The sequence below is a fragment of the Dermochelys coriacea genome, chromosome 3 (assembly GCF_009764565.3).
Source record: "Dermochelys coriacea isolate rDerCor1 chromosome 3, rDerCor1.pri.v4, whole genome shotgun sequence".
NCBI classification, from domain to species: domain Eukaryota; kingdom Metazoa; phylum Chordata; order Testudines; family Dermochelyidae; genus Dermochelys; species Dermochelys coriacea.
Genome location: NC_050070.1, coordinates 14,953,784 through 14,980,857, shown reverse-complemented (window position 1 = coordinate 14,980,857; position 27,074 = coordinate 14,953,784). Strand labels below are relative to the sequence as shown.

At 43.0% G+C, this 27,074-nt stretch overlaps 1 protein-coding gene across 7 annotated transcripts in view; it reads left to right on the top strand.

Moving 5' to 3' along the window:
• The window catches only part of CLIC5 (chloride intracellular channel 5), a 138,804-nt gene that overhangs the window by 35,743 nt on the left and 75,987 nt on the right, over positions 1 to 27,074 (top strand). Inside the window, exon 1 of one of the 7 annotated variants that reach the window (XM_038394173.2) lies at positions 25,149 to 25,499. The exons of the other annotated variants lie outside the window; for them this stretch is intronic. Coding sequence (XP_038250101.1) covers positions 25,437 to 25,499 — 63 coding nt within the window. The 5' untranslated portion in view covers positions 25,149 to 25,436. Of the gene's footprint in view, positions 1 to 25,148; positions 25,500 to 27,074 lie in introns of those variants that run through there. 7 annotated transcript variants of the gene reach the window in all.

Here is a 27,074-nt window from a genome sequence, read left to right as displayed (position 1 = left end):
TATAGGAAAGTCAGGAATAAAACACTGATCTTCTGGCCCATAATTATCTGGGAGAAGTGGAGAAGCTCAGATGACCTCTACTTTCAAAATATGACTCACTGATACTGCAATAAGTGTTTGACAGTCCGCACACTCTTTATTTATCTAAATTATGAATAAACACATCATTGCAAGTGGGATAGAATGTGATGAGCAAATCACACATTAATAACATCCATAAGGCTTTATTTAATCTCTCATGTATTTAATAGTTTATTTCTAAATTTGAAATTTCATTTACTCTGGCATGTTTTCCTGTCAACAGCTATTGCTTTTCCTAATGCTCCACACCTTCTGCAAAGTGCCAAAGGCCCACAACCCTTAACATCCCTGAGGGTTTAGAATGCTCAGTGTCTTGCAGTTCAGTCCAGAATGTGAAGTTCTCTAACTCCCATGTTTCAAAGACTTCTCTCCAAGTTCTTAAGTGAGTTTTGGAGAGTGGTTACTCCCCAGTGAACACTATCACTATGTGTTTGTATACTCTTAGCATCTGTCAATAGAAGCTCAGTACTAGATCAGCACAGATTATGTGAGGTGTGGGAGGTAAAGATGAGCAGCAAGAGCTTTGTGTCTAAACATAAATGAATTTGGTCTCTGTTCTGACCTCCAGCCAAATGCACTTGAATCTTGTTGAACATTTCTGTAAGGTGTATTCAATTCAAAACAGTGACATGCAATAGGACCTCTCTACCTAACTGCACAAACCAGTTTTGCATATACTCTTGTGTTACAATTTAATGTCTGCTTGATCTAATTTTGATATTTGCATCTTTAATTGTAATGCTGATGCCTTGTTGGCCTGGCATTAGGGTGAGCCTGCACTATTCAGAGGCAGCATATCACGGTCCAGAGTGGTCTCTATACATCATTGGTGATTCCTCATTAACTAGGAGTAATGGGATAAAATTAAGTCAATTTGGAATGAAAAGAAAATTGTTCCTCATTTTCACATCTACTAGGGGATAGTTTCCCAAGGGAAATAATGAAATCCTCATCATTTGAAACTGAACTAGACAAAGTAGTGGAGAATATACTTCATGGCACAATCCTGCATTGGCATGGCGTGGCCTAGATGATGTAAGAGGGCTTTCATGTTCCCTATATAGTGATTGAAGCCGGAAGGCCAGGTTAATTTCAAATACCATTAGAAACAGGGCCCTTCAGCATGCCATTTTGTGTATGCATCATGATAGAAGTAGTCCTTGAAGAGAGATGCCACATTTTTCAAAAACTTGCTCTAATTGCTCTGTTCTGTAAGGTGCTTAGAACTCTGGCCTGATCCAGCAAAGCGTTTGAGTATATGCTTAATTTTAAGCACATGAACTGTCTCATTCATATTCTTGAGAGTGACTTCACATTCTTAAATTTAACTGTGTGCTAAAGTGCTTTACTGAATCAGGCCAGAATTCTCAGCACCTTGCAAGATCGAGCCCTACGGATCCTATAAATATGTTTGAAATGGACCACAATGATCATGTAGGGAAATGCTCAATGAGAGAAATGTGCGGTGCTGTCTCTCACTTTACAAAGTGGCATAGTTGCATCAGAATATTATCATGGGAAGGGGATCATGGAAGAATCTTGATGTCATAAAATGGGAAACTAGATTGAGCTAATTATTGCATTATGACTTCATTAGCTATTGTTCAAATACCACTACATTTACGATCTCTGAGATTTAAAGCAAATGAAACTTGCCAGAGCAAATGTGTAAAGAGCCGCCATAACCTCAGCCATGCAGAACACAGTGCCATCCACAGCCTCAGAAACAACTCTGACATCATAATCAAAAAGGCTGACAAAGGAGATGCTGTCGTCATCATGAATAGGTCGGAGTATGAACAAGAGGCTACTAGGCAGCTCTCCAACACCACTTTCTACAAGCCATTACCCTCTGATCCCACTGAGAGTTACCAAAAGAAACTACAGCATTTGCTCAAGAAACTCCCTGAAAAAGCACAAGAATAAATCTGCACAGACACACCGCTAGAACCCCGACCAGGGGTATTCTATCTGCTACCCAAGATCCATAAACCTGGAAATCCTGGACGCCCCATCATCTCAGGCATTGGCACCCTGACAGCAGGATTGTCTGGCTATGTAGACTCCCTCCTCAGGCCCTACGTTACCAGCACTCCCAGCTATCTTCGAGATACCACTGACTTCCTGAGGAAACTACAGTCCATTGGTGATCTTCCTAAAAACACCATACTAGCCACTATGGATGTAGAAGCCCTCTACACCAACATTCCACACAAAGATGGACTACAAGACGTCAGGAACAGTATCCCCGATAATGTCACAGCTAACCTGGTGGCTGAACTTCGTGACTTTGTCCTCACCCATAACTATTTCACATTTGGGGACAATGTATACCTTCAAATCAGCGGCACTGCGATGGGTACCCTCATGGCCCCACAGTATGCCAACATTTTTATGGCTGACTTAAAACAACGCTTCCTCAGTTCTCGTCCCTTAATGCCCCTACTCTACTTGCGCTACATTGATGACATCTTCATCATCTGGACCCATGGAAAAGAAGCCCTTGAGGAATTCCACCAGGATTTCAACAATTTCCATCCCACCATCAACCTCAGCCTGGACCAGTCCACACAAGAGATCCACTTCCTGGACACTACGGTGCTAATAAGCGATGGTCACATAAAGACCACCCTATATCGGAAACCTACTGACTGCTATTCCTACCTACATGCCTCTAGCTTTCATCCAGATCATACCACTCGATCCATTGTCTACAGCCAAGCTCTACGATATAACCGCATTTGCTCCAACCCCTCAGACAGAGACAAACACCTACAAGATCTCTATCATGCATTCCTACAACTACAATACCCATCTGCTGAAGTGAAGAAACAGATTGACAGAGCCAGAACAGTACCCAGAAGTCACCTACTACAGGACAGGCCCAACAAAGAAAATAACAGAACGCCACTAGCTATCACCTTCAGCCCCCAACTAAAACCTCTCCAACGCATCATCAAGGATCTACAACCTATCCTGAAGGATGACCCATCACTCTCACAGATCTTGGGAGACAGGCCAGTCCTTGCTTACAGACAGCCCCCCAATCTGAAGCAAATACTCACCAGCAACCACACACCACACAACAGAACCACTAACCCAGGAACCTATCCTTGCAACAAAGCCCGTTGCCAACTCTGTCCACATATCTATTCAGGGGATACCATCATAGGGCCTAATCACATCAGCCACACTATCAGAGGCTTGTTCACCTGCACATCTACCAATGTGATATGTGCCAGCAATGCCCCTCTGCCATGTACATTGGTCAAACTGGACAGTCTCTACGTAAAGGAATGAATGGACACAAATCAGACGTCAAGAATTATAACATTCAAAAACCGTTTGGAGAACACTTCAATCTCTCTGGTCACTCGATTACAGACCTAAGAGTGGCTATCCTTCAACAAAAAAGGTTCAAAAACAGACTCCAATGAGAGACTGCTGAATTGGAATTAATTTGCAAACTGGATACAATTAACTTAGGCTTGAATAGAGACTGGGAATGGATGAGTCATTACACAAAGTAAAACTATTTCCCCATGTTATTTCTCCCCCCCCCCACCCCACCCCACCCCCCACTGTTCCTCAGATATTCTTGTTAACTGCTGGAATTAGCCTACCTTGCTTGTCACCATGAAAGGTTTTCCTCCTTCCCCCCTCCTCCCCCCCCCCCCCCCCCGCTGCTGGTGATGGCTTATCTTAAGTGATCACTCTCCTTACAGTGTGTATGATAAACCCATTGTTTCATGTTCTCTGTGTGTGTATATAAATCTCCCCTCTCTTTTTTCCACCAAATGCATCCGATGAAGTGAGCTGTAGCTCACGAAAGCTTATGCTCTAATAAATTTGTTAGTCTCTAAGGTGCCACAAGTACTCCTTTTCTATTTAAGTGATGAAGCTTGTGTCACTAACAATATATTGGCTGCTCCGTGGGTCTCACTGAAATTTGAAGGGATTGATTGCCTTTATGAACAAATGCTATGTGCAGGAGTGAAATTCTGACCCCATTTAAGTCAATGCACGGTTTGCCATTAACTTCAGTGGGGATAGGATTTCACACCAGAGACCTTAATGCATAGGTTTTATTCTCACCGATGTACAGTACATTATGTGGCCAGTGGTTAAGAGGCTGCCTTTCTTCTGTGAATGAAGGAGTCGGGTGCATGGAGTACAACAAACTCTAAAAAGAAAAGGATACAATTAACTTAGGCTTGAATAGAGCCTGGGGGTGGATGGGTCATTACACAAAGTAAAACTATTTCTCCATCTTTATTCCCCCCCCCCCACTGTTCCTCAGACGTTCTTATCAACTGCTGGAAATGGCCCATCTTGATTATCACTACAAAAGGTTTTCTCCCCCCCTTCCCCCCCCCCGCTCTCCTGCTGGTAATAGCTCATCTTAAGTGATCACTCTCCTTACAGTGAGTATGGTAACACCCATTGTTTCATGTTCTCTGTGTATATAAATCTCCCCACTGTATTTTCCACTGAATGCATCCGATGAAGTGAGCTGTAGCTCATGAAAGCTTATGCTCAAATAAATTTGTTAGTCTCTAAGGTGCCACAAGTATTCATTTTCTTTTTACGAATACAGACTAACACAGCTGCTACTCTGAAACAAACTCTAAATAATCCAAGATAAATATTGTCTCAGCTCCACACAACTAAGAGCAACTTTATGAAAACCATACAGATTGTTTTTCTCACCTCATACTGCTGCAGTCTAGCAAAGGTACACTGAACTTCATCAGACATGCTAATTTTTTCCTAATTGGAATAAATGTAGTTTTATCAAGAGTGCCAATCTATTGACTCAGGTTAACTTTGGTCCAGTCCTGACTGACCCCTTTACTATGCTGGGCTGTTGTCTTATCTTGCATTAATGAAAGCTGTCACTAATTACCAAAGGTTGAAGCAGTAAACACTTGATTATTTGGCTCCTCCCTATAAGATTACAGAGAATGAAGTTTGTACCAGAGCAAAATTCCTTTCAAGCTTTGAGAGCTGATTGGTCCTGTGTATCGCAGCTGGTAGCAGCTAAAAATAGTCATAGTATAAAACCTCAGAGAACACCAGAACTGTGGAGAGCATTCCTTTCTGGGATGCCAACAAGGAAGGATATGAAGAGTTTAACACGTTTCACACACATGACTGAACACATTATGCTGGTTAATTTCAGTTAACATTTTACTCTTTTTAGATAAATGTATGTATTCCCTGGACTGGCTGACTCATGAGAGGAATGACCCAATTATGTAGTTTACAAAATAAGTTTAGGAAACATGACCAGATTTTCAAAGCAGTTGGTGACAAGTTGTGAGCATTTCTGTGAAACTGCCTGCAAAATATCTGCATTTTTCATGTGCAAGGCAGTGTTTGCATGAACCAATCATGGAATTGTATGTGCAAAGTGAAAGCCTGTCTTGCACGGTTGTAGAACTGAGTTGCAGAAGGTGCATGGGTGTTTCTCAGGGCATCTACACTGCAGCTTCCCAGCGCGGATAGACAGATACATCCTAGCTCTTGTTGAGCTAGCATGCTAAAAATAGCAGTGTAGCTGGGGGTAACACAAGTGACTGTTTGGGCTGAATATGTACCCAGGGGGTCTGGGCTGTTTTATATTCAGGCAGCTAGCCCGAGCTGCTGCTCATGCTATCCCTGATTACATGGCTATTTTTAGCCTGCTAGTTCAAGCAGAGATCGTGTGTGTCTGTCTACTCAAGCTGGAAAGCATACTCCCAGCTGCAATGTAGACAAACCCTGAATGCTTTTCTCTAGTTACAGAACAGGCAGTGTGGTCTTTTGGATTAGGCATTGGATTGGGATTCAGGAGACTTGGTTTTTATATGGCTGCGCCACTGACCCTGGACAAGTTATTTCCCCTCTATATGTTTTTCTGTCTCCTTCCAGCCTTTATCTGTCTCTTTAGACTGTAAACTCTTTGAGGGCAGAAAGTGTATCTATGTGCTTTGTATAGAACCTAGCACAACAGGGCTTGATATTGGGCCTGTAGGCACTACCACAATATACATAATAATAACACATAAAAAACTACATTGAAAGGTTGCAAAGTCAAGCACTCAAATGTTTAGACATGCAAGAATTAAGGTTGCCTGTGTAAGCATATTGAAGTCAGCACCAAACTGCCTGAGTGCAGAGACATTCTGGAATAATAAACATCTGATGAGAAGGGACATAAATATGAAGCCTAATTGCTGACTCTTAAAAACTTACATTCGGGCTGTGTTAAATTACAGCTGTGAAACATGGACATTCAAACAATATATAATAAAGAAAGCACAATCATTTAAATTTTTGTAGAAGAATTCTGAAAATATCATGGCTAGGCTGTATAACCAATGATAAATTATTGGAGATGAGTGGAATTCAGCAGCTACTAGTCAGAGATCTTATGAAAAGAAAGATTTGATTTTCAGGGTGCATTTTTAAGAGGTTCAGTGTGTGATGCATGTTTATGGGCACTGGAAGGGAAAGTTGATGGCATAAGAACACGAGGCAGAAAAAGATGGACAATGTGGTGTCCTGGGTGGATCAAAAGGATTATTCATCCACAAAGAGATTAGCAGAGGATCATATGGAACAGGCTACCATGGTTGTACACCTCCAGCAAAGGAGATGCCACATAAGAAGTATAAACTTATTTCATCCCGCTTGTGCATATTCATTATGATAGTCTTCAATTACATGATCACTTACGATTTTTTCCACAGGACCCCTGTCTCCTTCAATGGACAGAGCTGACCTGCTTTGGGTATTAACCAGGATTGTGTCGTGAAGGGGGATTCTGGCTGTAGGACCCCCTTTCTCATTTGACACTGAAGTTGGGGAAAGTGTGAAGTGAATTAGGCAGTTGATTGTGGAAAGAGCAGGAATGGTCTTATTGTTAAAGCAACTGAATCCTTCTCATCCCAGTCTCCTTCTCTGGGTTTGCTATCCGAATCTCAATCTTCCCCTGCCCTCCTAATCTCTCTTTCTTTCTTCCCCACTGTACCTGCTCAGCCAGTCCCACTTTCCCCCATCTCAGATCCTAATCTAAGTTGTCCTCCTCTCCCCCTGCCACTGGCTCAGAGTCCTTGTCTTCCTCCTCGGGCTCCTCTTCCAACCTCATTCTTTCCCCTATCCCTTCATCAGCTTCTTGTCCTAGTTTCCTGCCTCCTTGGCTCCTTGTCCCAGTCTCTGTTCCCAGCCAATCCCAGATCTTCCCCCACACCCAAGTTCTTTATCAGATTTATCTCCCCTTCCTCTACCCCGTTCTCCCCACGTTGGTTCCTAGACTCAGGCTCTTTGTCCAGCCAATCCCAATCTTCTCCCCTCTCAGCTCCTCATCCAATCTCAGTGTTCTTCATCCAGCCAACAGGCTCTCAGTCCATCCCCTCTTCCTTCAGTGGCTTCAGTCTCTTGCCCAACCACTCTCTTCTTCCCAGTCCCAGCCTCAGATCACCCTCTCTGGCTCCCAGTCCCACTCTAGTTCCAGTCTCACCAGACTCTTTGTCTCAATCTACTCCTTTCCCTCCCTCAAGTCTGTTTTTTTTTTTGTCCCCTTGGCCTTTGGATCAGACTGCTTCCTCCTCCACACAGCCTGAGTGCTAGAAGGAAAGACAAGCTGCCTGCTCTCAGCTCCAGTGCCCAGCCCCACCCTGGCCCAGGGCAGCTGAGAGCAGCAATTACAGTGAAAGTCCAGCTTTGTCCTTGTAGCCATGGGTTGGAGCATATTCAGTCACTCTGTGGGGATAGTGCCTGCACAGTCCGGTCACTGTGGAGGAACTGTGAGGGGATGGAGCGTGCTCAGTGAGGACAGATTCTTTGGAGATTTTAGCTGCTAAAATCAAAGACGACTCTATTGAACAACTGTAAACTGATTTTTTTTAAAGGCTCAGAACTTGGCCATATTTGGGCAGATTTTCACAGGGACAGCAAAAGGCACACCCCTGCCAAATCTTAAGTTCCTGCTCCAAATCATAGGGGCCCTAGAGTTTTTCAAAGAAAAGACCACCATAATTTTTCAACATGGGCAAAACAACTTATTTTCCCGCAGCCTCATTCTTGGAAACAGCTGAACCATTCTGGCTGAATTTTTCCCAAATATATTCAGCCTAAGGCACATGCCCAGCATAGAAAATTTCAGCCTCAACAGTTAATGTTTGGCTAAGGTTTAAGCAACTGAAAACAGATTCTTATAGGGAGTGTCAGCAATCTTAATAGTAAGTAGTGCTACCAGTGCCACCTATAATAAATTATTACCTTACAAACTGATACCAGGCACTCTGAATCTTCCTCCTGTGTCAGTGATTCTTAGAGTGCTCTGAAAGATATTTGCGTTGACAGATTGCCTTTCAATAAAGCTATAACATTGTAATTGCATTTTATTGTTTATAAGAGCAGTAATATCCTGCATGTCTGACAACTGACTTTTGTTGATCTTAAGTCATCTTCAGTTCTTCTTAGAGTGCTTGCTCATGTCAATTCCAAATAGGTGTGTGCACGCTGCAGGCACAGATGTCAGAAGGTTTTTCCTCTAGTGGTACCAGTCAGGTCGGCTTTGGAGCCCCATGGAGTCACACCTTCATGAAGTTGTATATAAGTCCCTGCCAACCCATCACCTCTTCAGTTCCCCCTTACTGCCAGTGATGGTCGTTGAAGCTGTGTGTCTCTCTTGCTTTGGCAAGCATTTCCCCTAGTGATCTGACTTTTCTGTTAATCTGTAAATAGTTAAATAGTGTTAGTTTTTAGTCGTGAGTAGTTAGATAGAAGTTGGGGGTTTCCTCCCCACCCCAATTCCTTCCCTTCTTATCACTCATTAAAACCATCCAAGCCACTACAAAGACCTTGTGGCAGACTCCTGCCTCCATTCCCCTACAGCTAAGGGGATAGAGAGAAAGTAAGGGGTACAAATACTTCTCTAAGGGGTACAAATACTTATTCACTCATCTGCAGCCTGGTTTGCTGATCATAGCGGTGGTGAATGAGAGAGAAAGATAAGGGAAGCAGGGCCAACTCCAAAATTGAAAGTCTCAAAGAAGATGGGCCTCTTCGACAGGAAGATGTACTCCACCAGAGGGCTCCAGCTTTGTATTGCTAACCAGCAAGCAATCCTGAGTAGATACAATTTTAATTCATGGGACTCCATGATGAAATTTAAGGAGTTGATCCTGTCAGACTCTAGAACAGAGTTTGCAGCCATTGTCAAGGAGGGCAAGTCAGTGGCCCGGACCTCTTTACAGGCCTCACTGGACATGACAGACTTGTCCACGCGAACTATGTTCTCTGCCATAGGAATGAGGAGGATCTCATGGTTCCAGGTTTCGGGCCTTTCCCCAGAGGTACAACAAACATTCCAGGACTTGCCCTTCGACAGCGTGGGGCTGTTTTTGGAGCAGACAGACTCCAAGCTCCATAGCCTGAAAGATTCACAGGCAACATTGAAGTCGATGGGTCTACCATCGCCACTGAGAGGAAACATTTTAAGACACAACTCTCTCCACGCTTCTACCCTCACCGGCCTAGGCTGGACTTCTCCAGGAAATAGTGTAGGAATGGTAGGCGTAAGCCTCCCCATTCTCCACCCAATCTAGGCCAAGGCTTGGAGAGGCAATCCTCAGGCTCTAAGTAAGCCTTTTGAAGGTGTGCCCAGGGGCGTCGCAACAGTCCAGTCACCGGATCCTTCACTCTGTTTTCTGAACCATCTGTCCCACTTCTATCTTGCTTGGGCCCAGATAACCTCAGATCTCTGGGTTCTTCACACCATAGAAGTGGGATATTCTCTCCAATTCTGCTTCTCCCCTCCCTCCGACTTCCCTTCCCCAACCCTCTTCATGGACCCTTCTCACGAGCAAATCCTCACACAGGAGGCTCAAACACTCTTTGCCGTGGGAGCAGTAGAGAAGGTTCCTCAGGAGCTAAGGGGCAAAGGATTTTACTCACAATATTTCCTAATCCCCAAAGCCAAAGGAGGTCTTAGACCCATCCTTGATCTGCTAGGACTCAACAGATTCATGAAGAATCTGAGGTTCTGTATGGTCTCTTTGGCTGCCATCATCACATCGCTGGATCCAGGGGACTGGTACACCACCCTCGACCTAAATGACATGTACTTCCACATATCAATAGTCCCAGCCCATAGACGCTTTCTCATGTTTGTAGTAAACCACAACCATTACCAGTTTATGGTCCTCCCCTTTAGCCTGTCAGCAGCCCCTGGAGTTTTTGCCAAGTGCATGGCAGTCATAGCCACCTTCCTGAGAAGACGGCAGGTGCAGTTATTTCCGTACCTCAACAACTGGTTGATCAAGGGCCGCTTCAAGGCGCAAATGGAGCAATACGTCATCATGATCTACCTTCAACAGGCTGGGTCTCCTCCTGAATGTACATATATAAACTCTATCCCCTACTCAGAGAATAGAGTTAACTGGGGCAGTACTGGACTTAGGTCAGGCCAGAGCCTTCCTGCCAGAGTCTCATTGTCAGACAATGCATGACATCATAGATTGCTTCAAGCAATACCCCACCACCAAAGCAAGGAATTGCTTGAAGCTCCTTGGACATATAGCAGCTTGTACGTACATGGTACAACACGCGAGGCTGAGGCTCAGACCTCACTAGGCCTGGCTGGTATCAACTTATTAGCCAGGACGCAACATCCTCGGGAAGGTGGTCACACGCCCACCGCAAGTTCTCATGTTTCTCCAATGGTGGCTCAACCCACAGGCGGTGTGCACCGGGATCCCCTTTGCCAAACTGCATCCCTTGCTGTCCCTAGTCACAGATGCGTCAACGTTGGGATCGGGAGCTCATCTGGGAGAATTCAGGACCCAGGGACTTTGGTCACAAGATGAGCTCTTGCTTCACATCAACATCAAGGAGCTGAGAGTGGTTCACCTGGCATGCTGGACCTTCCAGGCCCACTTGTCAGGGAAATGTGTGTTGCTGATGATTGACAACATGACCATTATATAAACAAACAGGTTGGAGCTCACTCCTCTCCCCTATGTCAGGGAGCCTTCAAACTGTGGGACTTCTGCATAGCCCACTCAATTCACCTGGAAGCATCCTTCCTCCTGGGTTCTCAGAATAAGTTGGCGAACTATCTCAGCAGATTCTTCCACAACCACAAGTGGCCCATTCACCCATATATGGTGAACAGCATTTTCCAAAAGTGGGGAGTTCCCCAGATCGACCTGTTCACCACAAAAAGCAACAGGAAATGCCTGCAGTTCTGTTCCTTCCTGAATCACAGTCTGGGCTCACTTGCGGACGCGTTCCTCCTCCCATGAATGGACACCTGTTGTATGCATTCCTGCCTTTCCCGCTCATCCACAAGGTTCTGCTCAAGATTTGCAGGGAGAGGACCACAGTCATACTGATAGCGCCAGCCTGGCCTTGTCAGCACTGATATATCATGCTTCTAGAGCTATCGGTGGACACCCCAATCTCATTGCCCTTGCTTCCAAACCTGATCATCCAAGACCACGGCCATCTCCAGCATCCCAGCCTCGAGTCTCTCCACCTCACAGCTTGGAAGCTTCATGGTTAAACCCAGTAGAGCTAATGTGTTCCAAACCCATTCGGGAGGTTCTCCTTGGCAGTAGGAAGAACCTCCACCAGGGCCACTTACCTGGCCAAGTGGAAGAGATTCTCGATCTGGTGTTCACAGAGCCACACCCCTCTGATACAGTCATTGATACCTCTCATCTTAGACTATCTGCTCCACTTAAAGCAACAGGGCCAGTTGATCTCATCAATATGGGTTCACTTAGCAGCCATTTTGGCTTTCCAACCACGAGTAGCAGGCTGGTCAGTCTTCACCAACCCGATGGTGGTCATTTTCTTAAAGGCCTTGACAGATTGTACCCGCAAACAAGGCAGCTGATCCCAGTTTAGGACCTTAATCTAGTTCTTTGAAGACTAATGGGGACCGCCTTCGAGATCCTAGCAACTTGCTCATTACTCTATCTGTCATGGAAGGTGGCATTCCTGATTGCAATAACATCAGCTAAGAGGGTGTCTGAGTTCAAGGCCCTAACCTCTGATCCTTCTTATAAAAAATGATGTAAGGACAAGGTACCACTTAGACCTCACCCGGCCTTTCTTCCTTAGGTCGTCTCTCAGCTTCATGCCAATCAGGACATTTTTCTCCCAGTTGTCTACCCTAAGCCATACATCAACAGTCAGGAACAAAGACTCCACTCCTTGGACGTTTGGCGAGGATTGGCCTTTTATATTGAAAGTAGAAAGCCGTTTCGTAAGTCAAACCAAGCTGTTCGTCACCATAGTGGACAGAATGAAGGGCGTCCCGGTGTCTTCTCAAAGAATCTCATTGTGGATCATGTCCTGTATCCAGGCATGTTATGATTTGGCAGAAATACTTGCGCCTGCACTGACGGCACATTCTACAAGGGCGCAAGCCTCTTCCGTAGCATTCCTGGCACAGGTCCCAGTCCAGGAGATCTGCAGGGCGGTGACATGGTCATCGGTTCACACCTTTGCTTCACATTATGCCATTACCCAACATGGTAGAGACAATGCAGCATTTGGCAGAGCAGTGCATCAATCAGCAATTCCAGGAACTCTGACCCCACCTTTGTAGGTAAGGCTTGGGAGTGACCTACTTGGAATCGACATGAACAAGCACTCGAAGAAGAAAAAATGGTTACCTACCTCTCATAACTGTTGTTCTTCGAGATGTGTTGCTCATGTCCATGCCAAGACCCACCTGCCTTCCGCTCTATCGTAGTTTCCAGTAAGAAGGAACTGAAGAGGCAGCAGGTCAGCAGGGACCTATATACACTGCCATGAAGGCGTGATTCTATGGGGCTCCACAGCCGACCTGATAGGTACTGCTAGGGGAAAAACCTTCCAACGACTGCGCATGCAGCGTGCACACACCTACTTGGAATGGACATGAGCAACACATCTGGAAGAACAACAGTTATGAGCAGGTAGATAATAGTTACTTTTATTTGATTTGTTTAATTCTCTGGACAACTGCTTTGTCCGTTTCTCCTTCATTAAAGAATTGCTTAATCTTTTAATCATTTTTTAATGTAGATATCTTTTAACTAAAATTTAATTATTGTGAAAGATGCTGAGTTGATCATCCTGGAGCGAAGACCTCTTTTTATCTTTTTAGACGCAGAAGAGGCACTGCATGAGCAGCAGTAATGGAAGCTCCCATTACTGTGCCTCAAACAATGGGCATGTCTACACTGCAGCTAGGAGTAGGCCTCCCAGCCCAGGTAGACAGACTCATGCCAGCAGGGCTCAAGCTAGTGAGCTAAAAAAAGCAGAGTGAATGTTGTGGTTTGGGCAGCCGCTCAGGCTCTCAAGCCCACCTCTCAGGCTAGCATGAGTCTCCCCTGGAGTTGCTGTTTTTAGCAGCCTAGCTCAAGCCCCACTAGCACAACTCTGCCTGCCTGGTCTGGGAGGCTGGCTACCAGCTGCAGTATAGACAGACCTTCTGTGACTCCACCCGGTTCTGAAAATAGGTATAAGAGACTGTCAGTCGCCATGGCCTATTCAATCATTAGCCTTTCTTCTGTGAATATCAGGTTTTGCTGGTATGATATGGATACCCTGATTGTGAGATGCCACCATCTTATTTCACGTAGCCCCCTAAATAGCTGTCAGATTAACATTCTGAAACACCTTTACAAACATTAATGAACTCATCTAGTAGAAGCTGTCAGTTGCTACATAGCCTGGACTGGATTTGAACTGGTAACTTCAAGGTAAAGGACTCTGTATCCTATTATTGTATGCAGTGTAGCTGTAGCATGTTGGTCCCAGGATATTAGAAAGAGAAAAGGTGGGTGAGGTAATATCTTGTATTAGACCAATGTCTGTTGGTGAGAGAGACAAGCTTTCTAATCACACAGAGCTCTTCTTCAGATTCTGTGTGGCTTGAAAGCTTGTCTCTCTCACCACCAGATGTTGGTCCAGTAAAAGGTGTTACCTCACCCACCTTGTCTCTCTGTATTCTGTTAGCATTCCCCTAAGTCAAGTTGCCCTCCTGACAGACCTTAGTCAATTCTACACAGAGTCCTGTCAATCACTGACCTCTGAGTAATGATGGTGAGATTGGAAAGATGCCTGTCTGTTTTGATAAAAGTCTTGCTTATCAGTAATGTATGAAATTGCTGCCAGGCATTAGTCAGTATCCAGTTGCCTATGTTCTTCCTTGTTCAAGTGATCTCCTGCATGCACTTCAGAATATCTTTCTGAGGAAAAGGTAGAAGATTTTCAAATTAAAAAGGGAAAAATTACATGTGACAACTGGCACAAAAGTTTTCCCTTTATTTTAAATGGGGCATAGTACTTGTGCTGGGTTCTTTGCACAAGGATACAATTTCACCTTTAGGCTTTTACTTGGGTGTTGCCTCTAACCTGAATCCCATTTATACACAAAACTGTCTCAGCTGAATAAAGTGGTGCTTTCAATCCGAGCTAGCTGGCTTGTCTGGGGCTATAAGCATCTGCTTTCATTCAGCCTGGTAACTTACTCACTATGCAGTTAAGACACAGGCTAAATCATCTGAATGTTGATAGTCCTCCAATTCCTTTCTTCAATTCCCCTGTGTACCCAGGACAGACAAGTTCTCCTATAATTCACTGGGAAAGAATCACAGAACAATTCACCTTACTACAACACAAAGAACCATGGGCTTTGCCCTCAGAAGTCCCAGTGATGCACATGGGTGAGTTCAGCACCAGTGAGGACACAGTAACTCAGATATGGCTTGCTGTGTGGTGGCAGACACCAAGGCTAGGCTAACCTGGGTATTCGGCCCCAGGTGCTGATCACCCAGGTTAACTCTGCAGTGAAGACATACCACGCAAGGAACAACTCAAAGGAAATACAGCCAAATCAGCTTGAAATGCTTCAAGATGCAGAACCTTTGAATTGCAGACAATCATATCATTTGTTTGATAATAGATTGAGATGATTAGCTAAGAAAAAGAAGCTAATTACACTGGCAAACTTTATTGAAACTTTAGGACAAAAGTATCAAGGAATGGGATTAAATATGAATGAGGGCAGATCTCCACAGAGTTCAGAAGAGTGGTTGCTCTCTGAAAGGCTTGAGGTCAGCAGGTTGCATGTTATTCATTGAACAAGGTATATGACATTGCCAGCATGATGCCAGCCATTCCACAAGTTGTGAAGAGGTGAAACTTCATTAGCATAAGGGAAGAATTTAAGATGTTCACATCTGGTGTTTCACAAGTTTATTTAAACACAGCTATTTAGTGTCAGAATCCCAAATCTATGGGAGTTGGCTTGAGGGAGGACTGACTACAAACTGAGTTGGAACCTCAGGTTTTGGCCCCTGGAGCTGATGCATAGAGAAAGTCATGGCCAGGGGCCTCTGGGAATGATGATAATACAAATATTTAATAAATAATAATACTATGACGACTATAGAAAGGTTTTGGTCTGGCAAAATATGTTGATTGGGGGGTGATTTTTTTTTAACAGATTATAGTTACAGTCTAAATGCCTGGTGTGGATGCAGTTGTACTAATATAAAAGTGCCTTATACCAGTATATCTCATTCCCCTCCCTATACATAAATAAGCTATCCCAGTATAAAGCACCTTTATACTAGTATAACTGTGTCCACACTGGAGGGGAATGGAATTGTAGTGCTTTAACTATACTGGTATAGTTAAGTGGTACATCTTGTGAGTAGGCAAGACCTTAAAATTTTATGTCCCAAATTCTCAGACAGTGGAGTTACATCAATGGACAATTTGGCCCTGATTGTGACTAAATTAAATAATTTAGTTTTAGTTTTGTGACAGCAAGAGGAAAACTGACTGCTTTATACTATAGAGGAGTATTTGATAATTATACATGAAAGTGGCTAAGAATAAGACCACATTGAGGCTGGTATTGTATTCCTCCTTAGAATTCAGATTGTAGATTATTAATTTAGCAGACAAAGTTGAATGGATTTTTTCATCTTCTCATGTCAAATGCTGAAATAAAATTGTACATCTGACTCACTAAAATATGCCCCTGGTTTCCTCCCTTTAGCAGCTGAATTTATATTATGAATTAAATGTTATATTTTCACTGATGCAATAGCACTTTCTAAAACATTCATAGAGTTTGACACTTGATTTCCTTTCTCCTTTTGGAAAGTTTTCTTAGCTGCAACTTGGTTTTTAATTGAGATGCCAGCTTTGTAATGATAATAAAAGGAAGAAAACACTGCCCTCTAGAAGCTACTCTGGTGAACACAAGCAAGAAATAGAGCACTTTAGTGGGGGAATATTACTTGTTCCTGCTGCAATGGAAGTAAAATGCAGGCATTTGCAGCTCTTCCTTAAAATAACATCACTTTTTCAGTTCTTAACTGAAGAAAACCAATTTGTCTGATTAAAAAAAAACCAACAAAACTCCAAAAGTTTTTCAAGATCCTAATCTAAAAAGAAATATTTTTTAAAAAGGGTTATTTGAAACAATGAATTTTCGTTTACATTTTTAATCCTGTAAATTTCTGTTGATGGGTTTGTCCTTCAGCTATGGTGATCAATGTAAGGATAAGATGAGGAATAGTTTTGTTGATTTCCTTTAATGTTTTCAACATTAGCAAACAATTTCACATTTTCTGTGTGCCACAGGGCTGTGATCATCCAGACATAACAATCTGAACATGAGGTTTGTCAAAATTGATCCTTAGTGGAATTCCACTGTACAAGAAGCAACAATGTGAATTTTTGTTCAAGGTTTCCCTATCTTAAAGGTATTTTATAGCAAAGTCCTACACTGCACTTATGTGAAAACAAACTCTACCACATATAATATAAACTTTATTCTTCTATAAGACAATCTAACTCTGGGCAAAACTCTTATGGGGCCAAATCTGAGGTCCTTATGTGATGCCCACCATCTTGGCCAATAGCTGGGATTGACTCTGAGATCTCCTAGAGAAGGGCAACAAAGGTGTGACAAGATTATGACTGTCAACAGATGGCTTAGGCAGTGGTGCTATAAAGAGGGCTTTGGGATGTATGGCCACTGGGAGGCATTCACGGACAGAGGACAGTTCTCTCGGGAAGGACTTCATCTGAGTAGGGAAGGAAATAGACTTCCAGGATCAAGGCTGGCACAACTGATAAAGAGAGCTTTAAACTAGGAATTAGGGGGAGATGGTTGGGAGATGTCCAGGTAATCTCCATGCCAGATTTTAGCATTGAGAGGGAAGAAGACGAAGTAAGAAAGGATACAGTCGTGGGTAGGAGAATGTATATAAGGAGTGAGGGTGGTGTGGATACTAGTCTAATAGGTTATACTAGCTGTAGAATGACTGTGTTAATAGGGTACAAAATGTGAGCGAGGCCAAACAGCAAAAATTAAGATGTTTGTACACCAATGTGAGGAGCCTAGGTAACAAAATGGAGGAACTAGAGCTACTGGTGCAGGAAGTGAAACCAGATATTATAGGGATAACAGAAACATGGTGGAATAGTAGTCATGACTGGACTACAGGTATTGAAGGGTATGTGCTCTTTAGGAAAGACAGAAACAAAGGTAAAGGTGGTGGAGTAGCATTGTATATCAATGATGAGGTAGAATGTAAAGAAATAAGAAGCGATGCAATGGATAAGACAGAGTCCGTCTGGGCAAAAATTACATTGGGGAAGATAACTAGTAAAGCCTCTCCTACGATGGTGCTTGGGGTGTGCTATAGACCTCCGGGATCTAATTTGGATATGGATAGAGCCCTTTTTAATGTTTTTAATCAAGTAAATACTAATGGAAACTGCGTGATCATGGGAGACTTTAACTTCCCAGATATAGACTGGAGGACCAGTGCTAGTAATAATAATAGGGCTCAGATTTTCCTAGATGCGATAGCTGATGGATTCCTTCATCAAGTAGTTGCTGAACTGACTAGAGGGGATGCCATTTTAGATTTAATTTTGGTAAGTAGCGAGGACCTCATAGAAGAAATTGTTGTAGGGGACAATATTGGCTCAAGTGATTATGAGCTAATTCAGTTCAAACTAAATGGAAGGATTAACAAAAATAAATCTGCAACTAGGGTTTTTGATTTCAAAAGGGCTGACTTTCAAAAATTAAGGAAATTAGTTAGGGAAGTGGATTGGACTGAAGAACTTATGGATCTAAAGGTAGAGGAGGCCTGGGATTACTTTAAATCAAAGCTGCAGAAGCTATCGGAAGCCTGTATCCCAAGAAAGGGGAAAAATTCATAGGAAGGAGTTGTAGACCAAGCTGGATGAGCAAGCATCTCAGAGAGGTGATTAAGAAAAAGCAGAAAGCATACAGGGAGTGGAAGATGGGAGGGATCAGCAAGGAAAGCTACCTAATTGAGGTCAGAACATGTAGGGATAAAGTGAGACAGGCTAAAAGTCGAGTAGAGTTGGACCTTGCAAAGGGAATTAAAACCAATAGTAAAAGGTTCTATAGCCATATAAATAAGAAGAAAACTAAGAAAGAAGTGGGGCCACTAAACACTGAGGATGGAGTGGAGGTTAAAGATAATCTAGGCATGGCCCAATATCTAAACAAATACTTTGCCTCAGTCTTTAATAAGGCTAAAGAGGATCTTAGGGATAATGGTAGCATGACAAATGGGAATGAGGATATGGAGGTAGATATTACCATATCTGAGGTAGAAGCGAAACTGAAACAGCTTAATGGGACTAAATCGGGGGGCCCAGATAATCTTCATCCAAGAATATTAAAGGAATTGGCATCTGAAATTGCAAGCCCATTAGCAAGAATTTTTAATGAATCTGTAAACTCAGGAGTAGTACCGAATGATTGGAGAATTGCTAATATAGTTCCTATTTTTAAGAAAGGGAAAAAAAGTGATCCGGGTAACTACAGGCCAGTTAGTTTGACATGTGTAGTATGCAAGGTCCTGGAAAAAATTTTGAAGGAGAAATTAGTTAAGGACATTGAAGTCAATGGTAAATGGGACAAAATACAACATGGTTTTACAAAAGGTAGATCGTGCCATACCAACCTAATCTCCTTTTTTTGAAAAAATAACAGATTTTTTAGATAAAGGAAATGCAGTGGATCTAATTTACCTAGATTTCAGTAAGGCATTTGATACCGTGCCACATGGGGAATTATTAGTTAAATTGGAGAAGATGGGGATCAATATGAACATCAAAAGGTGGATAAGGAATTGGTTAAAGGGGAGACTGCAACGGGTCCTACTGAAAGGCGAACTGTCAGGTTGGAGGGAGGTTACCAGTGGAGTTCCTCAGGGATCGGTTTTGGGACCAATCTTATTTAAACTTTTTATTACTGACCTTGGCACAAAAAGTGGGAGTGTGCTAATAAAGTTTGCAGATGATACAAAGCTGGGAGGTATTGCCAATTCAGAGAAGGATCGGGATATTATACAGGAGGATCTGGATGACCTTGTAAACGGGAGTAATAGTAATAGGATGAAATTTAATAGTGAGAAGTGTAAGGTTATGCATTTAGGGATTAATAACAAGAATTTTAGTTATAAGTTGGGGACGCATCAATTAGAAGTAACGGAAGAGGAGAAGGACCTTGGAGTATTGGTTGATCATAGGATGACTATGAGCTGCCAATGTGATATGGCTGTGAAAAAAGCTAATGCGGTTTTGGGATGCATCAGGAGAGGCATTTCCAGTAGGGATAAGGAGGTTTTAGTACCATTATACAAGGCACTGGTGAGACCTCACCTAGAATACTGTGTGCAGTTCTGGTCTCCCATGTTTAAAAAGGATGAATTCAAACTGGAGCAGGTACAGAGAAGGGCTACTAGATGATCCGAGGAATGGAAAACTTGTCTTATGAAAGGAGACTTAAGGAGCTTGGCTTGTTTAGCCTAACTAAAAGAAGGTTGAGGGGAGATATGATTGCTCTCTATAAATATATCAGAGGGATAAATACAGGAGAGGGAGAGGAATTATTTAAGCTCAGCACCAATGTGGACACAAGAACAAATGGGTATAAACTGGCCACCAGGAAGTTGAGACTTGAAATTAGACGAAGGTTTCTAACCATCAAAGGAGTGAAGTTTTGGAATAGCCTTTCAAGGGAAGCAGTGGGGGCAAAAGATCTATCTGGTTTTAAGATTCTACTCGATAAGTTTATGGAGGAGATGGTATGATGGGATAATGGGATTTTGGTAAGTAATTGATCTTTAAATCAATTGATTTAAATTAAATTGATCAGGGTAAATAGGACTAATCCCCTGAGATGGGATATTAGATGGATGGGATCTGAGTTACCCAGGAAAGAATTTTCTGTAGTATCTGGCTGGTGAATCTTGCCCATATGCTCAGGGTTTAGCTGATTGCCATATTTGGGGTCGGGAAGGAATTTTTCTCCTGGGCAGATTGGAAGAGGCCCTGGAGGTTTTTTGCCTTCCTCTGTAGCATGGGGCATGGTTGACTTGAGGGAGGCTTCTCTGCTCCTTGAAGTCTTTAAACCATGATTTGAGGACTTCAATAGCTCAGACATAGGTGAGGTTTTTCGTAGGAGTGGGTGGGTGAGATTCTGTGGCCTGCGCTGTGCAGGAGGTCGGACTAGATGATCAGAATGGTCCCTTCTGACCTTAGTATCTATGAATCTCGAGAGCTAAAACCATGTGCTTTCACAGCTTGATATAAAGAGTCAGATCCCGTAACTGGGGGCGGTAACAGAATCTCATCCTCATATGGAAAAAACAGAAAACACGTAACATGGTGACTAGGGGTTTATATACCTCCACAGGGGTAGTTTAGACACAGCCTGTAGTGAGTTGCTGTATAGAGGCTTGCCACAATGCGGGCAAAGGACAGCATCATGCCTCAGGGATGAAAAATGCCTCCTGGAGTGCCCAGAGCCACACAGGCTGTACAGCTGGTACTACACTCATTAGTGTGGTGCATATTATTACTCACTGTGTACTGGCTAGAGTGTGGGGGTGAGGGCAGAGCCACAGTCCTGCCTTTTCTTCTCCCCATCTTGCCCTGCCCCACCTTGGGGCACCATGAATCTGTAGGGGAATTGGGAAGGAGCAGTCTCTCTGCCTCTCCCCTTTGCACATGTGCTGTAATTCTATCTGGCCCTCCTGTGCAACAAGCTGATGGGGAAAGCTTTATACACCCCACCACCACCTCCCCACACACTGGGCAGCTGTGTAAGGATCATTTTGAATCTGGCCCATTTTACTCTGGACTTCATTCCATATGCTTTAAGTTGCTAAGTAAATAGCACAGCAAAGCAAATAACACACAAGCATATTAGAAATAGCTACAGATGACTGAGAATTGGCCTTGGGGGTCTTTTCTTTTCTGTTTTTTTTTCCACCAAATGCATCCGATGAAGTGAGCTGTAGCTCACGAAAGCTTATGCTCTAATAAATTTGTTAGTCTCTAAGGTGCCACAAGTACTCCTTTTCTTTTCTGGTAGTTCTTTATTTCATCATGCCTGGTGTTCACCAGCTAGTAAGGTAGTTGCTGGTTAGCTCGATCACTTCTGGGTAGCTAGACAGCTTTGACAACTCCTTGGATGAAATTCTGGCCCCGATGAAGGCAGTAGCAAAACCCACATTGCCTTCAGTGAGAGGCAAGATTTCATCCCTTGTATCGGACTCCAATGGCAATGAGATCCAATATGAATAATAGAGACTAACAAATTTATTTGAGCATAAGCTTTCATGAGCTACAGCTCACTTCATCGGATGCATCCGATGAAGTGAGCTATAGCTCACGAAAGCTTATGCTCAAATAAATTTGTTAGTCTCTAAGGTGCCACAAGTACTCCTTTTCTTTTTGCGAATACAGACTAACATGGCTGCTACTCTGAAATATGTACAATGGTGATGCTGTTCTGTACTGAATTTCAGATGTAACCCAGGTTATGAATCTTGTAGTCCCCCACCCTCACAGGGCAAAATGATATCTATCTGGGCACAAAGCCTAGATCAGCACAGCAAAATGTCATCTTCGCAGAGTTTACTCTAGGCAATTGTCATTCTGGAAGAGAGCTTCACTCTGTAGTTTTGTTCTTTATACTTGGCCTCCCATTCACCTTCTCAAAATGCGTGTTTGCTGGAAAATGGGGCTTAGATCAGACCTATGAAAGCTGATAGCATGTTAAAGCTCAGGCACAGAGCACAATAAGTGACAATTCTCTTTCTGGAGTTGTCCTCCTGTTTTATTAATGGGGTCATGTGATTGCATACTTTGTAAGCCTCAAACTATAATGACCTGGCTTATGAAGACTTCATAGATCTATATCTAATCTTGGTCTTGTGTGTAACTCAAAGCCTTTGTTACCTCTGACTCGAGAGAAACCAAATGGCCAAACTAAAAAACTTTTTTCTTTGCAGTAAAATGAGTGTGCTAATTATTTAACAGTTATCAGATTATCTTTAATACATCTACAGCGGAATTGATTTTACACCACAAAAACCAACCTTTGTATGGAATAACAGCATCACACAAGAAAAGATTCCAACGGGATATAAGTGATGCATCAGTTTTATACAATAACAAACCAGTGAAAATGGCACAAATAGACTATACAGTACCTTTTTATATCTTCTCTTGTACTCAGTGCTTCCTGTAATGTTTGTCTGAGTTCAAGCTTTCATGCTCAGTTTTGAAAGATAACATAGTGTTTACATGAATGAGGGCTCAATCCTCCATGAAGCTGAGCACCACTTGTAGGGAACTGAGTGTCCATTCCCCCTAACTCTAATGAGAGATGAGGGCATTCAGCACCTCACGGGAGGCACTCAGCATCTCACAGAATCAAGCCGCTAGGGGGAGAGAAACTGGTCAACAATAGGCACTTTATTGCTGAGCTTAGATAACTGTGCTGCTTGGTGTATTTATATTTTAGTTTACTGCCATTTAATTAAATGTCCCATATCCAAACGAGCTTTGCTTTTGAGTAACACATAGTTTGCCAGGTGTACTTGAAAGGATGTTTATTAGCAGTGATAGATCTGAACTACCACAAGGCATTTCTTTGTAGTGATTTTATTGTGAGATGCATTTCTGATTGTCAGATATTTGGGGATGGATTTTCTCTCTCTCTTTCTTAACAAAGTCTTCGCTCTTTTGATGTCTCACAGTGGCTCATTTGGTTCCAAAGGCCTTCTTGTTGGGCAGGACCTAACATCTTCTGTAGGAAGCCAACATTTGCATTAGAGAAGGTTTCTTTCCTGTTTGATGAGTTATATAGCTACAAAGGTTTACAATGCAAACATTTGTTAATGCTTTATAACATGGGGTACAGATAAGTTAGACTAATACATACAGCAGCCTACAAGCTATTCATAATGTCTAAACACCAAACTCATTCTTACCTCTCTAATATCTATCTTGACAATACTACCATACAGGCAAGGCACACTGGTTTTCAGCTATGCATTTGTCAGTGTTCAGTGAGGCCTGGAGCCTTGGCATGAGCTGGCACCTGGTCTGCCAGCATCACAGCCACCATCTCCTGTTTTCAATAGCCATTTCATTAAGGGGAAAATTAAATCATTATCTGAAGTACTTAGAGAGACAAACTTTGCAGAAGTAGTAACAGGTTATAATTGTGTAAATGAGAATATATTATTTATGGATGCACTTTACAAAACAGTAATTTTAATCTGTAATTATATTGTTGTCATACTGCAATTATTGTATAATTATGCTGTGATTATGCTTTTTGATGCATGTAATTACAATTAGTTCATGTGGCTGAAAATTTGACTGCATGCCTGAAAATAATTGCAATGTAAAAGTTATGTAGTTAATGTATCTGGATCCCCCTACCCACCAAAAATTATAAATTTGAACGCACCGGTATAGTAATATGTAATTCAGATACATATTAGAATGAAAAGTGAAATTGCTTTTTGTCAGTCTGTTGATATGAATGCTCTGAGGTGGCTCAGCTTGCTGTCAGTGAATTGCCAACAGTCAACTGAATGCAAGAGATCTGCTGCTATCTTAGCATCACAGCAGCAAAGACAGAGAGGACTGTAATGGGAAAGAGGCCTTCTCTTTTGAGGGTGTGAACCCTGCAGGCTTGAATTGTTTTGAGACATTGGGCCTGAGGGTAGTATTTTAAACTTTCTGTTTGATTTCCTTATTGTTATGTATCCTATACTGTGTGTTAAAAAATCAAAGGGAATAAATGGATGCAGAAACTGGAAGCATGATAGAGATGTTCAAAAGGAATAAAACTTGGAAGGAAGAAAGAAGCAAGGAAAGACAACTGTTCATTCCAAGCCCCTGATGCAGCCCTTGCATAAGGAACTCCCACTGCAGTCAGTGTTCGTTACTTGTATGCTGAATAGATGTGCTCAGCAGGGCTCACTATTATACTTAACCATGGTCCCTCTACTCTGCTTTCACTTCTAGCAAGTGCTGCAGCACTATGGGAGTCTCACTCCCCCCAGCCACTCTTTAGTGTCTGATTCTCCACCACTTTGTACTTTACATAGTCATTTACAGTTGTACAAAGCAAGTGTAAAACACTACAACTCTGATTGAGTAGCAGTGTATGCTCACTCTGAGCAGGTTTAACAATGGCTACACAAAGCATAAAGACAGGTTTCAGAGTAGCAGCCGTGTTAGTCTGTATTCGCAAAAAGAAAAGGAGTACTTGTGGCACCTTAGAGACTAACAAATTTATTAGAGCATAAGCTTTCGTGAGCTACAGCTCACTTCACCGGAAGCTTATGCTCAAATAAATTTGTTAGTCTCTAAGGTGCCACAAGTACTCCTTTTCTTTCTTCAAAGAGGTCAGATGCTCGATTCGGATAAGGAGCAAGAGACTCTCCCTTTTTCATTGGAAGACAATGAAATCAGTCTGCTGTGAAGCTTTCCTGTTCTCCTTCTTTCATTGATGCTCTCAGCTAGGGGATGAGAGACAGAGAAACTGAGGCACAAAAAGAGAGATGCTTAAGAGATGAATGAAACACTTTGCTCGAAGGCTCAGAGGAGGGTCTAGGTACCAGCAGCTGTCTCCTCCCCTGTGAGTTAGCCCCACCTTCTCTCCTGCTCTGGGCTATTTTGGGCTGGCAGCGTGAGCTGCAGCTCTGACAGATGAGGATACTACACCACAACACAGCGCAGCAGCACTTGTTGCTCCAAAGAACTGTTATAACAGTGGCTCTCTCTGTCTCTGCCAGCTTTATTTAGTTTTTAATGCAGAAACTTATTTTCTTTACCTGGGGGGCGTTCCAGCCTTAGAAAAGAGATGTTTTAAAAGCTTTGTGGGAGCTGTTCCTGGGAGGAAACCTAGCTGCTGTTAACTGAAACCTTCTCTTGCCTCATAGTAGAAAGAGAACAGCCACTGGCTTGGGGAGGGGGGGTGGTGAAAAATGACAGACTCTGTTCCTGCTAATGGGGAAGGAAAAGACCCTGACATTGAGCTCTTCGTGAAGGTAAGTCAGAGCCGGAGCTGTACACCTGTCTTACTCTTGTACCAGCTGGGCTTTTATTTAATACACCAAACTTTCTGGGGCACAGAGCAGAAACAACACTTTGACAGCCTGCTATTTTCCTGCATATGTTTCCAGAGGGCTACTCTTTCTCTTCCCTAACGTTAGGAGCAGCAAGGTAGCATTGTGTGGTGACAATCAGCATTCCTTTTATTTCATTGTTTGCTTTCTCCTTGTAGAGGCTGCAGTTTGTTAGCCTGCTGCCTACATTATGCCAAGCCCTCGCCTTTCGGGTGCCAGGTTTGCCACTAAGAACATGCTTTCCTTGCCCATTTGTGTGGCAGGTAGGGGGAGAAGAATGAAGACCTCAGGGGTGGCCTGATGCTGCACCCAACAAGGGTCTGACAAGTCTGGAGTCCTAGCCTCAAAGACGTCTCCTAAAACGGGGTGGGGGGGCAGTTAAACTGATACTCCCAATTTTTATCTACAACTTTGCTGGCCAGCTGCCCTTTGGCAACACAAAAGTGAAAAACTGGGCAGATTCTGCTCTCATTTACATAGATGTCATTCCAGAATAGTCCTGTTGATTTAATCACTCTGGATTTATATCAGTGTTGCTGGCCAAATGGCACATAAGGAAATACATGTACATACATTAAAATAGGGTTTCAAAATATTTTATGTAATTGGGAAGGGTATGGATCCTGATCCTGCACCACTGAGATCAATGGAAGTTTTGCTATCAATCTGAGTGGACACTGGTTCAAGCCCATAGTCCATACAACTTCATTAATAGCAAATAGTTTCAGAGTAGCAGCCGTGTTAGTCTGTATTTGCAAAAAGAAAAGGAGTACTTGTGGCACCTTACAGACTAACAAATTTATTTAAGCATAAACTTTCGTGAGCTACAGCTACTTCATCGGATGCATTCAGTGGAAACTGTATCCGAGTGCAGAACTCAGATTTGTTGATATTCAGGGCATGCTGCAAAGCCTATCTGTTCACCTAGGGGAAAGACACTGTGCCCACATAAAGCCCTAGTATTTGGGCACCAGGAAGCTGAACCAGTTCCCTTTTAAAGTCAAAGATTGCCATTGCTTTTAATAGGAGTTGGATCTGGCCTTGTGTGGAGCAATCGAGGAAGTGAAATCCAGCCAGAGCCAGGGTGCAGAACTGCTGTGCACCCTATGACTGCCATTCCAACCTACAAGCTGGAATAGCAGCCACATTCACAATGCATGATCTGCAACCCCTTCCCTTGTCTGCCTTCACCCTGCCTCAAGTGTGTCCTCTCATGCAGAGCAAACGTGGAGCGCTCTTCCAAGGCAGGTAGAGTGCACAGTTGATCATTCAGCCAGCAAAGCCCACAATTCAGGGCTTAGGAGGTACAGGAGGGCCTTGTAGTGGCCTTTGCTCCCTGGTATATTTCATCCCCAGGCTTTTTCTGAGGGGAGTAGATTGGTGGAGATGGTTGCAGTTTGGGAAATGTGTTAGTGCTTGTGTTGGCACTGTGTCACCCTCCATATATTCTGGAATGTGTGACTGATTGTTCACTGTGTCTAGAATGTTATGCTGAGG